General features: G+C 47.6%; 1 protein-coding gene across 2 annotated transcripts in view; it reads left to right on the top strand.

Moving 5' to 3' along the window:
* Positions 1-17,586, top strand: part of LOC119970302 (coiled-coil domain-containing protein 192-like) — a 101,817-nt gene that overhangs the window by 63,772 nt on the left and 20,459 nt on the right. The window contains exons 5-6 of one of the 2 annotated variants that reach the window (XM_038804699.1): positions 3,588-3,644; positions 6,490-6,622. In XM_038804699.1, the coding sequence (XP_038660627.1) occupies positions 3,588-3,644; positions 6,490-6,622 (190 nt within the window). The remainder of the gene's footprint in view (positions 1-3,587; positions 3,645-6,489; positions 6,623-17,586) is intronic. The other variant, XM_038804700.1, reaches the window with a different exon arrangement.

A 17,586-nucleotide genomic window follows, 5' to 3' on the forward strand; every position in this document is an offset into this window, starting at 1 on the left:
CCATCATGTCAACGCATGCCCTCAGTGATGCTTCTCAGTGATTGAGCCATGCTCTGCAGTGACTCGGCAATGCCCACATGCGACTGGGACAAGCTCCGCAGTGACTCGATCATTCCCATCTGAGAGCGGGATATGTCCCGCAGAACCTCATCAAGGTCAGCCTGATATTGGGTCTCATCCCCCAGTGAGTCGGACAGTCTACCGAGGCCCTCAGCCATGGTATCAATTGGAGATGCCTTGGACACCGTCACTAACAGTGCCGATATCATGCACCAGGCTCTCCACTGCAGTCGCCACCCAAGCAGTTTTGGCCTCGGTGCCAAGCATTGCCTGCGGTATCTCCTGAACCAGGAGCCTCTGCGTCTTCTCCAATCGGTTATGGACCTGCTGGACTGTCGCTGACATCTCCCTCTGACTGTCCCGGCCGCACTCTAACGTCTCCATCAGCTGTGGGTAACCCTGTTCTAGAGGCTCAGCATCAGGCTGGACCCAGCTGGGTTCTGGGATCCAGCAACTCCCCAACTGCTGCCTCACCTGGGGGTTCCTGCCTCCATCTACTCTGCATCAGTGATTGTGTGGTGCTCACCAGATTGTGCCCCAGAAGCCTGACCACTAATGTTTCCCACTGATGTCCATGTCTCGGCGCTGGTGGAAGGTGGGGATGACAGCTGTGATGCATCGACTGTTGAATCCTCGGAGCACTCCTCTGAGGTGGTCTCATGGGAGGTGGGGGGGAGGGGGGGGGAGTTGCGCCACCCAGGATGGGCCGGCGCCGAAGGCTGGAGGACCTGCAGGGGAACGAACACATGGTCAGTGAGACCCTGAGGAATGAACACATGGTCAGTGAGAGGGATGGGTCAGTCTGTATGACATTAATAACTCACATGTGACAGCCCATCCGAGTGGGGCCCGGTGGATCCTCACCTCTGCGGCGTGCGCCGACCTCCGCATAGGTTACCGCTCTGTCCGTGGCCACCCCCGTCACCTCCAGGGCCTATCCCTTGCAGGTGGTGAAGATTCTAATGTCTGGCACTCCTCCGCCAGTCTGGGCCCTTTCCCAGTGATTGTGGAAGAGCTTCACCTGCAGAGACACAGAGAGAGCATCATTAGCGACATACCTGGTTCACAATGCTGGGGGTGGAGGGAGATGAAAGGTGGGTTGGGAGGAGGTAGATAAGGGTTTGGGGGGGACTGATCACAATGGGGGCTTCAATTCACCCGTGCTGCCTGTTGTAGTTTGTGGACCTTTTTGCAGCACTGGAGGACAGTTCTCCTGGCCACGCTGCCCAAGCTTACGGCCACTGCCAGTTCATCCCAGGCAGCATTGGTGGCACTAGCTGTCCTGTATCTCACCTTCCGGGACCCTCAGGGGAACAAGACATCCCTCCTGGCCTCTAACGCATCTAGGAGCCTCCCCAGGTCTGCATCTCCGAATTGTGGGACCGTCTCGGTGCCATGGTTACGAGCTGAGTGGGAAGTGCTGCTTAACCTTGTTAGGGGAGCTGGTGAGCCTGTTCGCGGCGAATCGGCTGACGAGCCTTCATTAGTGGCATGAAGCCAGAGGGCCTCGTTAAGTGGGCCAATTAACGTTGAATATTGTTGCTCTCCTTGCCAAGCCAAGCGCCGGGAAGCTCGCTGCAGTTCCTGTTCGCTTCCAAACTTAGAAATTTTTCCGGAGCATCTAGCCCTTGGTTATGAACACGCTGTCATCTTCATTGGTTCCAGTGATGGCAACCATGGGATAAAGAAATGCAAAAGTGACTGTGTTCAACCAGTTAGTTTCTACTGACTGTGGTTGTGCCCTACCTTTCCCTAAAAGAGAGAGGGAAATGTGTCACTGAGTATGATACAAATTACTTGGGTGATGTGGCTATCATGGTAGAACAGCTGGCCGTATGTATGAGCCCTGAGATGTGGGGGTGAGGATTGCAGCTAATTGTCTGTGGCAAGGTGAGGGATATGAATGTTAGGAATGTGTCATGGTTAATAGAAATTGTTGGTAGGTGTGTGATGTGGCATATTGAACCGTTGGTACTGTTAGTGGGGTAATTGGTGGGATATGCCACTTGAAGATATAGGGCAGCACGGTAGCATTGTGGATAGCACAATCGCTTCACAGCTCCAGGGTCCCAGGTTCGATTCCGGCTTGGGTCACTGTCTGTGCGGAGTCTGCACATCCTCCCCGTGTGTGCGTGGGTTTCCTCCGGGTGCTCCGGTTTCCTCCCACAGTCCAAAGATGTGCAGGTTAGGTGGATTGGCCATGATAAATTGCCCTTAGTGTCCAAAATTGCCCTTAGTTTTGGGTGGGGTTACTGGGTTGTGGGGATAGGGTGGAGTTGTTGACCTTGGGTAGGGTGCTCTTTCCAAGAGCCGGTGCAGACTTGATGGGCTGAATGGCCTCCTTCTGCACTGTAAATTCTATGATAAGCTACATTGACCTTAACCACTCATTTGTCATTGAATATCTTGTGGCACTAAGCCAGGTTATTGGGAATAGAATCATGCTTTGACTGCCAAATCTATCCACTCACATTTTCTTCCAACAGTTTGTCTAGAGGGTCCCTGGCTTCCTTTGGATAGATGACATCTTTCCTCCTCCACATCTCTAGGGCAGCATCAGATAATCTTGGACGCCACTTTCTCCCCTGCTGTGTTGATTCAGTGTTCCTCTTGCTCACACTCGCTTCCACAATCACCTATAATACCTGCTCCATCCAAAATGCACCACCCTTTTAATAGGTGCAGGTGAGCCACAGTGGGAGGGTCGAGAGATCGGGGTGGCCTTTAAAAATGGCGCCCCAATATTTCTCATCAGTGCAGGAAATGAAGGTAAGTGCAGTCAATGGGGCGTTCCTCACCGAGGCCAAAAACAAAGAGTCCCACTTGTTAGTGGTGTCATTCCCGGCGCTGCAGCACTGCAAAACATCCCGCTAAACGTGTCCAAACCGGAACATTTTCCCTGTTAAATCATGTCCCATGCTCAGTGCTGCCGACATGCTACAATTATTTAAGTGAGCAAGCAGTATAACGTTTGCAGATTGCCTGCTTCACAAGCAATGGGCTCAGGTTAATCACACAATCTGATCTCCACGGCCAATTTTGGGTCTTATCAAATTTCAGAGCCTGCATCTCCTATTTCTTACATGTTCTTATGTAGTGCTATCATTAGACCCTACTAACATAACATTTACATTATTTCAGCTTCTGGAAATACATGTACAAAAATATTCTATATATATCTATATGAAAAAGTTATCATCCACCATTAAAAATATAAAGTATGTAATGAAGCTAACACAGTATTTAAAGTATAGAAATTACCAGAATAAACATGTAAACTTGGAAAATATGCAATGTGATGTTGACAAACAAATAATACATTCATATCAAATTCCTTTGGAAGACGTTTTAAGAGAGGTGCTAAACAGTCTAAAATAGACATGTTACTGACTTCATTAAAGTATTGGACTGAGTAATTTGATATAAACAAGTAGTGAAAGATAATGTTGCACTTTGTAATTTCCAGGCTATATTTCTCTGACGGGGGCTATCTTTTATAAAACTGTTTTGCTTTTTCTCCTTTGCAGTACATTCAGAGGTTAGAAGCAGAAAATAAATGTGTTCAAGGACAATTGGTGCAATTAGTAAGTATAGTAATATTATTATCATTCTAACTTATCAATATATTTAACTTCAGTCCACCAGTTTACAAATCAAATAAATGTGTTTTGATATAAATTAATATGTTTCCTCAGTCAGCACAATGAATTGCATCTCAAATCACGTGGTTGAAAATGATTAGTCCCAATAAATCTTGCAAGACAAAAATTTGTTGTCTGCCACTGATTTTAGGCGACTGAAGAAATCGTGATGTTTGAAGTGTGTCACAAGAAAGCAGTACATTTAGAGTTGATAAGTTGTCGATAAAATCCTACTAACTATGCTCTTGTGGGTTATTTCTTCCCATTCTGCTACTTAACTCTGTTCTGCTGAAGGAACTGCCTCCTGCTGTAATGTTGGCCCATGTGCTTGTGGCTGTCACTTAAGTGGCTCATTTGAGACAGGATGAATTTTAAATCTTGGGATATTTCAGCAAAAGTATTTTTTTACAGTCAACCAAGGCAGGATTGTCAGACCAAATGGACTTCTCCTATTCCTAAATACTTTCCAATTGTTTATGAGTTGTGATTTGAAAAATGGAACACACTGCTAAGTTAGACCACGCTTGGAGTACTTCACATTTCGAGGCCGGGATTCTCTGACCCGGCCGGCGATTCTCCGGGCCCCGATGGGCCGAGTGGCCAACAGGTTTGGCCGAGTCCGGCCGGCGTGGGTTACTCAGGTCCCACACGGTGGGACCTGGAAGATGAGTCTGTCGGGGTCGTCCTGGAGGGGGGTGGGGGGCCCCACGGTGGGCTGGCCCGCGATCGGGGCCTACCGATCGGCGTGGGGGCTGGTTCCGTGAGGGCCTATTTAACACCGCGCCGGGCCCCTGTAAGGCTCAGTCACATTGCCCGGGGGCTAGCACGGAGAAGGGAACCCCCGCGCATGCCCGGAAATATGCCAAATGTTCCACGCATGCGCAAACTCGCGTGGACCGTTCTGCGCCAGCTGGAGCTGTGGGGACCACTCCGGTGCCAACCTAGCCCCTCAGAAGGGGAGAATTCCCCATTATCGGGGACCATTGCCGCCGGAGTGGTTGGTGCCGCTTTTCACGCTGGCGTGTGGACATAGCCCCATTATTGGAGAATTCTCCAGATTATGAAAATAACATAGAGGCATTGAAGAAGGGTGGCACAGTGGTTAGCATTGCTGCCTCACAGTGCCAGGGACCCGGGTTCAATTCTGGCCTTGGTGACTATCTGTGCGGAGTTTGCACGTTCTCCCCATGTCTGCGTGGGTTTCCTCCGGGTGCTTTTGTTTCCTCCCACAGACCAAAGATCTGCAGGTTAGGTGGATTGGCCATGATAAATTGCCCCTTGATATCCTAAAGGTTAGGTGAGGTTATGAGGATATGGCAGGAGTGTAGGCCTACGTGGCGTCTTCGTTTGGAGGGTCGGTGCAGACTAATGGGCCAAATGGCTTCTTTCTGCACTGTAGGGATTCTATGAAGTTGCAAAACAAAATTCACAAAAATGATACCAACACTAATGGGTTCTTGCGATCAGGAAAGTCTAAACAGGTTAGGACTTCTTTCTCTGGAAAAGAAAGGCTGATCTGATAGTGCTTATTAAAATAACAAAAGGCTTGATTAGATAGAGATAAAAAACTTGTGGGGGAGAATTTGCAAGTTTATTCACTAATAAAATCAATAGGAATTTTGGAGCAAGTTCTTTACCCAAAGAATGTGAATACATTGTCATTGAGAGTTGAGGCGAATATGTCATTTAAGTGGAAGCATATGAGAAAGCAAAAGAAACAGGAGGATAGACTAATAGGATTAAATGAGGAATGGTGGGGGAAGGCTCGTGTGCAGCAAAATTGACAGTCTGGACCATATGGGCTGCATGGCTTGTTTCTGTACCGTGGACTCGATGTAATTCAGTGATGTCCCGACATTCCTTGCCTGCTGCCATTTAACCATGCAGGAACTAAGCTGGCACTAACCAGGTGGACAATAGCAAATTAGTTTGGGCATCACCGATTTGGTGCACCATTGTTACATGCTCCCAGAATTGCAGCTGGTTTAGGGCACTAACAAATTTTGGACCCATGAACATTTTACACATTGGGAAATTATTTCAGAATGATTCTCCTTTTCTCTGGCACGACAGTGTTAAGCTTTGAACAATGATTTCTCTTTGTGCCTTCTAGCAGATTTGAACAGCTTAACATTCTTTCCAATATTTGCGAGTATGTTGAAAACTTTAAGGAGAAAAAGAATGAGTGTACTGATCAGCTTCCCAGCCGGGTCGGTGGCAGTCATGATGCTGAAGTGTGGATTCAGGACCCGCTGCATGAGGGCTTAACCTAATTCACTGACATGTTCAGATGCCACCCACTGTAAAAACGACCCAATCCTACTGTACACTGGCTTCAAAAGAAAGTAATATTGGATGCTGAATAAAATTAGTGCTGGTCTGATCAGTCAGCTTCTTACCAGTGGCTTAGGTTAAAATGAACCCTGAGGACATCAGTACATGACGTAGTACTGAGAGAGTGTGGTATTGTTGGTGATACCATCCTTCAGATAAAATGTTAAACTAGTCTGTGTGTTCAGTTAGACATTAAACATCTTATGGCACTTTTTAAAGAAGGCGAGAAAGTTTTTGCAGCATCTTAGTGAACACAATCAACCACCACCACCAAAACCGGATTAGATCACTCTCATTGTTATTTGTGGGACCTGATTGTGCACACAACAGTTGATGTGTTCACCCACATAACATCTGTCAGTTCAGAATAATAATGACAGGAATTGTGGATTGGAGAGTCAGTACTAAAGTCTTTATTTACCCTATGATGTGACCAAATTTAATTTTAATCAAGAAACAGAAGCACAAAAGAATCATGAAGAAGCTACAGATTCAGCTAGCTGAAGTCAAGCAAGATGCTGCAATCAGTGTGATGGAAGCAAGAGAGAGAATTCAGACATTGGAAAAGGAAAATCAATTCGCCAGAGGTCAGTATCACAACGACGATGACACATGTAAGAAAATTGCACATCAGTACATTTACTGTTCACTGAAACACATAATCACAGAACTCCCTGTCCAGTGTGGAGTCCTGCGATTCGGCTTGATAGTAATTGTATTATTTAACATTCTTTGGTAACAGTAATATTCCACACTGTTGACTGGACTTATGACAAGAGAGTGCCAGAAGAGCTGCAGATATTTGACTCCATGTGACAACTCTACAGGAGTTTTGTGTGCTTTTGTACAGCCAGAAGATGGCAGCACTGTACTGAGTAGCGCTGTGACCTCCCTTGATCTTTCAGTTCCGAAATCTTCAGGTTTATTCTCCTGTTAGTGCTCACAAATAAACAGCAGTGGGTTTCTCCTGCTTTATACTCACGCTCACTTTTCCACTAACATCACGAGGACCATGGGATCGCGGATTGATCTCCCAGTGGGCTTTGTAGAATACCAGTTCCCGTGGTGAGCGGGTGGAGGCCTGCCCAACTGGGGTTCATTAGCAGGGCCTTTAATACAGATCCCAGACTCGGACAGGCAGTTCCTGATACTCCTGCGCTGGGATGCTTGTTTTGTGAGCCACAGTAGAGGCTTCATTTTCAGTTTAAAATAATCCAGTTTGGTCTTTCACATGGAATTATTACAAACAGAAGGATATATATCTCTTTATAATTAAGTTTACAGAGAGACTAGGGCGGCATGTGGCACAGTGGTTAGCACTGGGGCTACGGCGTTGAGAACCCGGGTTCGAATCCCGGCCCTGGGTCACTGTGTGGAGTTTGCAAATTCTCCCCATGTCTGCGTGGGTTTCACCCCCACAAATCAAAGATGTGCAGGTTAGGTGGATTGGCCATGCTAAATTGCCCCTTAATTGGAAAAAATATATAATTGGGCACTCTAAATTTATTTTTTGAAAGAAGACTACAGAGAGAACGCATTTAATTTCCATTATATCTGACATATGAGTTAGTGGGGCACAAAAGAATGGAGATTTAACAGAAGTCAGTTCACCAGACCTCCACTGAGTTGTGGATCATGTGCCCCAAATTCAGATTCATAATTCATAACATTAAAATGACTAATTTACCTGTATTATGGGCTTGGTGTTACTGAACTGTATAGAGAAATAGGGTTGGAGGCCTAATAAAATGATCCAAAGATGTGCAAGTTAGGTAGATTGGCCATGCTTGATTTGTCCCTTAGTGTCCAGGGATTTGCAGGTTAGGTTACAGAGTTACAGGGGATAGGACTGTGTGGGCAGGGGAGTGAGTCTAGGTAGGGTGCTCATTTGATGGGTCGATGCAGATTCGATGAGCCAAAAAGCCTCCTTCTGCAATGTGGGGAGTCTATGATCTCAAATATATCTCAAAACCATTTCTGACTCTATTTATCTGCATTTCTTTTGTTTTGGGGCATGATTTAATTTTTTTTTAAAGAGTTCATTCTGGGCTATCAAACAGCACTCGGATTTTTTTCGGGACCCTGTGGGGAATGCCCTGCCGAGGCTGCACTTAGCTGCATATCCTACACTGAGGAACTCTGACGAGTGGAGCTCCTGAGTGCAGGAAGTGATCAGGTGACACCCCAATCTCTTGATAACCCCCGACGTGACCCCTGGAACCCCCTCCCATGCCCCAACTCATCTGTTGGGGGGTCCTCACCCCCCGCACCCCATCACATACCGACAGGGCACCCCTGGGCCCGATCCCAAATGCGGGAAAAATGCCAGCTTGACATCTTGCACTGCCAGGCTGGCACCTGGGTGGCATTACCATGGTTCCCAGCTGGCACTGCCAGGTTGCCAGAGGGGCAATGCCAAGGTGCCTGGGTGGCACCAGCTGTGCCGGGGTGCCACCCTGCCTGGAGGCCGACCAGGTGGGGCCTCCGACCATCTGGGAGACCCCCTCCCAGCAAGTGTCATTCCGCCTCGTCCACTTTTATGGGAAACCAGTGCTAAATGGCACCCAGCTTACCTTGGAGATGCCGTTAGATGCTGGGTGGCCATTCGATCAGACGGTAGCACAGGTAAGTGAGCTTTTAAGCTCTTTTAGCTATGCGAGTCTGGTTAGATCTTGCGAGGCATAATGACCGGCCATATCCCACTCTAATTCCGGCGGGAGGCTGCCGGTACATCGCACGATTTTTCTGCTGCTCGAAGGTTCTCATAAACCGGAGTGACGGTTATTTTGAGGCTTCTTTGTTTCCACGATTAGTTCTGCCACAATTCTCTCCAAACTTTATGAAGGGAGAGACAGGCCCAAGGGAGAGATGCCAAACAAGTTATGCTGCACCAGAGGGTCCTGGGTCCACTTGCTGGTTTCCTGACTCCTGATACAGGCGCTCATATCACACTTTTGAAAAAGATTCAAGCAGGCAAACGTTTCTGTTCCCAAGATAGGTGAAAATAAACCTGATTGCATAGATATGAAAATACCTGACTAACCGTAATACTGCATTGAAGCACATTAATTCCAGTATGCTGTGTTTTCAGTGACACTGCATGAAAGAAAGTAGCTCAGTATGATTCAAGAGCAAATCTCTTTTGCTTGGCTATGCTTGCCAAGGTGATAATAATAATAATAATCGCTTGTTGTCACAAGTAGGCTTCAATGAAGTTACTGTGAAAAGCCCCTAGTCGCCACATTCCGACGCCTGTTCGGGGAGGCCGGTACAGGATTTGAACCTGCACTGCTGGTCTTGTTCTGCATTACAAGCCAGCTGTTTAGCCCAGTGTGCTGAACCAGCCCCAATAACAACCATATCTGGCAGACATTGATGAGCTTACCCAAGGAACTGATCTTCATAGGCCCCAAGTTAATGAAGAGATGGATGCAGAGCTTCTGCAAGGATATCTGCTGCTAATATGCTGCGCAGCATTGATACAGCCAGTGGCAGTGATCTGTCTGTCGGTCTCTACCTATCTTTACCTCCTTATTTTGTATATTAAGAATGTCAGCGTTGAGAACTTTTTCAGAAAGTCTTCTGAACAACTTGTGGGGAAAAGATATGAAAGAGATATTACTAGTGGTCCAACTGAAATTGCAGAATTACAAATTTACATAGGCTATTTCCGTAATAAATCTAGACATAGAGTTCATGAATGCCACCATCCTTGAGGCATTGCTTAGGTGAGGTGGGACCTCTGCTCACTTCTCCAACACTAACTGAATCCTGTTGCAGTTTCTTGGTTCAGGGTTATTTTACGCACAAGACAGACTCCCAGCAGGATTCCTACTGTCTGTGGAGAGAGCCTGTGGATATGAAAATGAAATGAAATGAAAATCGCTTATTGTCACGAGTAGGCTTCAATGAAGTTACTGTGAAAAGCCCCTAGTCGCCACATTCCGGCGCCTGTCCGGGGAAGCTGGTACGGGATATGAGGGCCCAAATTCCTGTTAGTGGCAGTCCCATTGCAGTCCCAAAAGGATTGACAGTGCCATTAAAGGAGAATGGGTCTCCTGGCCAGCTAGGCTTTCACTCTTCGCGTAGGGGTGAAGAATCGGAGGTTCAAAGACAGATGCAAAATAAAACATTGTGGCAGCGGTAAGGAAATTGGGCATTGGCCGACTTTATGTGTTGTGGGTCATTACTGGAATGGAAAGAAGTGAAGGATCTGGACTTGAGGAATGTATACAGTCTATGCAAACCCCAGAACCTTATCCTTCTGTTTTCAGCTCTCCTTGTGGAAAGAGATAAGTGTGTTTGTTTCAGCATCTGTCACCTCGTTTAATCCAATCATTTATGGATATTACTGATTTCCCAAATAGGAGCTGAAGGCAAAGTTCAGAGCTGTCGTGAATTTTACTGGAACAGTCAGTGTAATGGTGCCTGTGGCAGAGCTACAGGTCTCTTGTAAATGATAACCCAACTGTGGGCAGAATTTCCCTGCAGGGGTCAGAGCCCTGCTGTCAGGCTGAAATGTGGAAACACTCACTGCGATTCTCCATGAATTGGCCTATTGGTGGCCAGAGGGTGGACTCGCTGTGCAATTAAAGATGGCAGGTGGGAGGCCAGTAGGAGATCTCTTGAAAGCAGCACTCAGATGCCATGGCAGGTTAATTAGAGAGAGAGAGGGCATCCCAAAATGGAGGTGCCCTCTCCAACTTTTCAAAATGTACAGTATAAAAAGGCCTTTGCAGCCAGCTCAACAGTGTTGGGGGAGGGGTGGGCACCACTCCACAGGGCCTGCAACTGTTGCTGAGTTCATGCAGGCAAAGGAGAGACTGTAAACCTCCTGGCAGCGAATCATCCTCTGCCACCAAACTGGAAAATCCCAGTCAGCCTTCATCAGTAGGCCTCAGTAAGTACAAATAAGTTGTCCTCAGAAACACTCTGTTGGGATGGTTACTGCAAGCATATCTTTCATCTGGCCTTCCTGCAGTTGCCAGCTACTGCTACAGCTCAGTTTGCTCTTGAATTAGAACTGCTCTTTCTTTCTATTCCTCTGGCCAGGATGGAAATGTCAGAAGGATCCTCATGTTGCCAGAAGTCCCTTAAGATTTCAGGAGGTTGTACAGGCATGGCGAGTACTTCAAACTCATCTAAGCAGCCAGATATTGTCAGAAAATCATCTCCAAAATAATTGTAACTTTTAAAATTGATGCAGATTAATATGTTGGTTGCTTGATGACTTTTACCACCCATGATTCGTGAGCAGAGTGAGGAAGTAATAGTTGCAATACGTATTGGCACTGGGGATTTTGGATAACATTGGTTCACTCCTGTTTGAATATTTGAATTCAGACCCTGCCTGTTTCTGACAGCACTGCTGGTTGCCTCAAACTAGACCTGCCCAAACATTGGGGCATTCTTCCAGCAGTAAGTCAGCATTTATTTTCCTGGTTTTCATCTCACTGCCAATTTACAGATGGAAATCAGCTCCGCAAATTTTAACAGGATACAGTTAGTTCAGCATGCTGCTTTTTATGATTACATTTTGCATTCATTCCCAGAAAAATCAAATTCTAAAATTAGGGTTGAACCTGATAAAACACGGAAACATCAACAAGAGCATTATGGCAGTTCAGGTGTAGCACACACAGCTGCTTTCCCTGTTTGGCACAGGGAGCCCATCATGTTTTCTCCATACTATTCAGTAAATGAAGACGCATTTAAAGTCCAGTTTCATCCACCTGTGTTGTATAGATAGCTGAATGAAATTCCTTTGGGTGTAGATATTGAAGTCACAGTGTTCTATGTGAACTCTTTGTTGTATTATAGCCTTTTTTTAAAATCGTAAAACGTGCACTAAGGATTTGAATTAATTCCTTCCAAAATTGCTTTTGTTCATTGAACCCGAAATTTGATTGCAAACGTTTTGGTTTATGCAGACCCGAAAGTGTGTGGACTTGTGTACAATAGATTTCATGTGTTTCTTTTAACTTGAATTTAGAGGGAAACAATATGAAGAGTAGATTCTCTGACCCTAAGTTTGCACTGGAGGACTGGATTTAAAAGGGACGTAAACATGGTTTGGAGAAAAAGCCATGTTGATTTTCCAACTTGTGGTCCACCGCTGATAGTCCCTTTCAGCGTGTATTTCCCATAGGAACATGGAATTGGTAAATTTGTCAGGATAGCCAAAGATTGAAAGCCGAATTAATTTTTTTTAAATCAAAACTTCAAGAGTGAATAAAACAAACAAAAAAATAAAACAATTACAAACTGTGGAAAAAGCATTAATTAATTCGAAAAAATATCACCAAATTAAACTGCAGCCAGCCTTCTGCATAACCACTCACACAGCAAATATACTCATTAGCACATTAAAGCAGCAGGTTGTGTTGACATCCTCTTTGAATATCAAAAGCAGCGTTCATTTAAGCTATATTTGATTGAACCTTCCAGAAATGCCAGTGTATTTCACAGCGCCCATTGTGATTAGGAATTTCCAAACAGGCAGTAACAAGATGCCTTTTGGAGGGAGTTTGTATCTGTAGTGCTTCTGATGGGTCTGCACCTGGCCACAGGAGTGCTTATTCATACAAGGACTAAGTGCAGTCAACATTATTTAAAAGCAACGGATGCAATGCCTTGCAGAATGTCTGAGCCAGTTCCACAGCTTTATGCATGACTGTGCTGGTAAGTACATCCCGTGATTAACTGTCTCTGTATATGATGTTTTGTGGGCTGTTGATTCTTTCCTTTGTTTCTAATTTAAAACCAACACTGGCTTGGGTCATGGAAACCACTACTATAAATGGCTTTCTGCCAGGTCGTGAACTCTGATTTGATTACGGGGCATTGTTGGTCACAATGGTTTTCAACAACCACTATATGAATGAAGGGAGAGACAATTTTATTTTAAAATCAAGATAACTAAGAAAACATAAATACATAAGAAAAATGAGCAGGAAAAGAAGGCAATTTGACCCCTTCAGCTTGCTTCGCCAGTCAATAAGATCATAGTTGATCAGATTGTGGCCTTAACTCCACTTTCCTGCCTGCCTCCTTAACCCTTGACTCCCTTGTCAATCAGAAATTTCCGAACACAGCCTTGAATATATTCGATGACTCCACTACTTGCTGGGGGAGAGAATTCCAAACACTAATGACCCTCAGAGAGAAGAAATTCCTCCTTATCTCATTAAATACGTGACCCTTTGTTTTGAAACTGTGGCCCATAGTTCTAGAATCCCTCATGATAGGAAACATCCTCTCAGCATTTACCCTGTCAAGCCCTCTCAGAATCTTATAGGTTTCAATAAGATTACCTCTCATTCTTCTAAATGAGTATAGGCCTAACCTGCTCAGAAGACAGCCCCTTCATCACGGTAGCACAGTTGCTTCACAGCTCTATGGTCCCAGGTTCGATTCCGGGCTTGGGTCACTGTGCGGAGTCTGCACATTCTCCCCATGCCTGTGTGGGTTTCCTCCGTGTGCTCCGGTTTCCTTCCACAGTCCAAAGATGTGCAGGTTAGGTGGATTGGCCATGCTAAATTTCCCTTAGTGTCCAAAAAAAGGTTAGGTGGGGTAACTGGGTTATGGAGGAGGGTGGAGGTGCGGGGTTGGCTAGGGTGCTCTTTCCAAGGGCCGGTGCAGACTTGAGCCGAATGGCCTCCTTCTGTACTGTAAATTCTATCATTCTATGATTCTATGATCACAGGATTGGTGCAGTGAATCTTCTCTGAACTGGCTTCAATGCAAGTATGTCCTTGAGACAACTCACAAATGTCGAACCAATCCCCCGAAGTTAAGCGTTCAGCTTGAGTAATTCTTAATGTCAACTTCTCCTGTTCCCTCCCCCAACATCTGAGTTTCATTGTTGTCCCTTAAATTCCACGTTTGACATTTTTGTAAAATTTTAGCAAATATGCATTTGCATGTTGTGCAGCTGGTACATTCAAACAGCTGAACACTCATACATAATATTTCTGAAATACTGCACAGAAAGGAGGAGTATACCTTTGGCTTACCTGCTTATCTGACTTACCATTGAGTCAGATAGTGTGGTTTTTGAATCCCATTCCAGATAGACACCATGATTGCGGATTGGCTCTGAGTTTTGTGCTGATGTTCAGTGGGATATCCTTACCTGATGGGGTATATAGCTTCCCTCAACATGTGGGTAGTTGGAGCCAGTAAAATCCTTCTGCCATATAATAGAAACATCCTAGCAGGTTACAGCCTGTTAACCAGCCTGTGCATCCTTCTGCTACTTCACTGGCAAGAATGGGAAGATACAAAAAGGAGAACACACCACATTCATATCAATATTTTATGAGGTCATTGTATATTTAGATGTGCTAATACATTTGTCAAATGAGAGTACATGGGAGCATTTTAAAAACAGGCAGGGGTGAAGTTGGAAAATGCGGCGAGCCATTCAAAAGCCCATTGACCACGTGGGCCCTGTTATTCTGGCCTATATCTCTGTGCATTGTTTATGGATCCACCGGGGAGAATACAGTCTTTGTTGAATTGTTTTCTAGGAAGAAAATGAGACATAAAGAGCAAATTTCACGGCTGAACGTCCTTTACCCCAAAGACACCCATTATGCGTCTGAGGTCCCATTATATTGCCGGTACCATTATATGTCACAGTCAGCACCCGAAGCAGGGTGGCACGACAATGCATATGCTGCCAGCAAGTGCTCCAGGGCCCCAAGGCCCCAGGGCCTCCCGAGGATGTCCGCCTGGGGCATTGAAAGTAAGCTCCCTCTATCTCTGATGTGCATCCTGAGGACACACCTAGGCACAGCGGTTGAGCACATCAAGAATCACTGAGAGGACACTTGGAGAGATGGGGAATGGGGTAAGTGTGTGATGATGAGGAAGGGATGCGGGAGAGGATTTGAGAGCAGTGGGGAGAGTGGTGGCACCATTGGGGGATTGGGGCAGTTGGGGATACATATGTATAGCATTAAGAAACATTGCACTCAAGAAATATAATGTCTCTTGCACTTTCTTCCAAAATGTGGGCCAAACACCAATACCTTGATCCCGCTCCCCGGACATGGAGATCCGGGATGCCTCCTCCCCCCTCAAATCCAGGCACACCACCTGCAGGTGATGGGTGTGAATGAACACTTAGCGAACAGGCTGAAGTCAGACGAGCGCTCTCTGGGCTCAACAACGAGTTGGTGCGGCATCTGTGCCATGTCCTTGCAGACTTGACACCACATGGAGGAGGATACCCACTCCCGGCGGTCGTCAAGGTCATCGCAGCCCTATGGCATCTCACAAGCTACAGCCCACAAGTGTATTTCTGAGGTCAAGGATGTCCTGTTTGCCCAGCGAACTATATAGACTTTGGCATGCAGCAGGCCCTACAGGATGTCTGGGCAGCAGGTTTCTCCTCCACCTCCAGCACGTCTCCCTGCTGTTGTGTGTGCCAGGTTGTGGAGGGCACAGCAGACCACCACAAAGCGGGTGACCCTCCGGGGTGCAGTGCACCGCCAGAGTAATCGAGGCATCAGAACCACATTTTGAGGTTTCCGATACACCGCTCAATGACAATCCGGGTGGCCATATGGGCCTTGTTGTATCGGGTCTCCGCATCAGCCATCAGCCTCTGTACTGGCATCATTAGCCTGGTCCTCAGCAGGTACCCTTTATCTCCCAAGAGTGTACCGGCCATCCTAGGGTGGTCTTTGAAGAGGCCAGGGATGTCTGACTGGCCCAGGATGTAGCGGACGTGCACACTCCCTGGGAAGCGTGCACAGACGTGCATGATCTTCATGTGGTGGTCGTACACGAGCTGGACTATCAGGGAGTGCAGCCCCTTCCTGTTGATGTTGGGCACTCCCAGATGGCCCGGTGAGCGCAAGGTGACATGCTTGCCATCTACTATCACTTGGACCTGGAGCATCCCGGCGATGGAGGACAAACCTGCTGCCCAGGGATCCTGTAGGGCCTGGTGCATATCAAAGTTTATATAGTTCACTGCCCAGGCAAACAGGACATCTGTGACCTCAGAAATACACTTGTGGGCTGTAACTTGTGAGATGCCACACAAGTCCCTGCTCGAACCCTGGAATGATCCCAAGGCATAGATATTCAGGGTTGCGATGACCTTGACGGCCATTGGGAGCAGTATCCTCCTCCATGTGGTGTAGTGTCTTCAAGGACATGGCACAGGTGCCGCACCATCTCCTTGTTGAGGTGCTTCCTCCTGCGACACATGCTGCCCATCGTTTGTTCGAAAGACCAGTGACATCTGTACACTTTGGGCTATTGATAGTCTCCTCCTATGGGGCCCTCCCTGGCCTAATCAGCGCCGGCCCTAGGGTTGCTGGCGCCCTGGGCAAGCTGAACTTCGGCGCCCTTCGGGGGGGGGGGGCTCCATTCACCGGGGGGGTAGGGGGGGGGGGGGGGTGCCGGAGTGACCTGGTACATGATCGGGACCCAGCGATCGGCGGGCCGGTCTCTCTGTCGGCAGGCCTCCTTTCTTCCACCGGCGAGCCTGGATCCACCCGCCATGTTTGTGCGGGGCGGCCTGGGGGAGGGCGGCCACCGCGCATGCGCTGGTTGGCACCGGCCCAACTGCGCATGCACGGGACCCGAGTCTTTTACGCGGCGCCGGGTCTCTGACGCCGGTCACGCACTCCTTGATGGCGCCCCCTAGCACATAGCGCCCCGGGCGACTGCCCGAGTTGCCGGTACCTTGAGCCGGCCCTGGGCCTAATGGACGGCTGGGTCCTCAGGATACAGGGCAGGGCACATCGGCCGCCGCCTCCTCCGGTGTCTGGCCATCGGCGAGGGCAAACTCCGTGGAGGGCAGGATACCATCCATTCCATGTGATATCTATAAGGAATTGGAGAGGGTGTGAGATTGATAATCAACGGTATCTTCCTCCCTGGGACCTACATTCCCCCATTGCTCATGCCTCCCCCATTCCCCCATTGCTTCCTGCCACCCGGCATGCCCTACCCACGCATTCCCGGCTGCAACGGGGTACTCTGCTCACTGGACCCCACACCCTGTACACCAAACAACTGTACGTAACGTTACCTGGACCGGGCGCCTGTCTCCCCCCCCCCCCCCCCCCCCCCCACGCTGGTCGCCGATTTGTCCCCGGTGCTGGGGCCCAGCCCCTGGGTGTTCGGATGTTAGCTGCTGCATCCGTGGTGTTGCCTCTTGCAGTGCCCAGGCACAGCTTCCAGGCATCAAAGTCTGATTGAGATGCTAAGTAATTACTCCCAGACGCTGGAACGCCTACCCATGGGGATCCACTTGAGAGGTGTGAAGTGTTCACTTAACTACTATTGCCAATTCTTAATAAGCAATAACCTTCAGCCACGCCCCCCTCCCCCCCCACCTCCTTGCCATGGGCAGCTACCCCCCTAATGCATGATCAATCACTACTGAAGCGAGATTGTAGTCCAATTGAAGGCTTTAATGAACAAGCAGTTACCCCAGCAGCTCCGGTACAGAATGACTGCTGTGGGTGAAACACAGACTCTTATGCTCCGCCTGCTGGGCGGAACCAGCAGGCAGGTTCTACCACTC

The sequence above is a fragment of the Scyliorhinus canicula genome, chromosome 8 (genome assembly GCF_902713615.1).
Source record: "Scyliorhinus canicula chromosome 8, sScyCan1.1, whole genome shotgun sequence".
Classification (NCBI taxonomy): domain Eukaryota; kingdom Metazoa; phylum Chordata; class Chondrichthyes; order Carcharhiniformes; family Scyliorhinidae; genus Scyliorhinus; species Scyliorhinus canicula.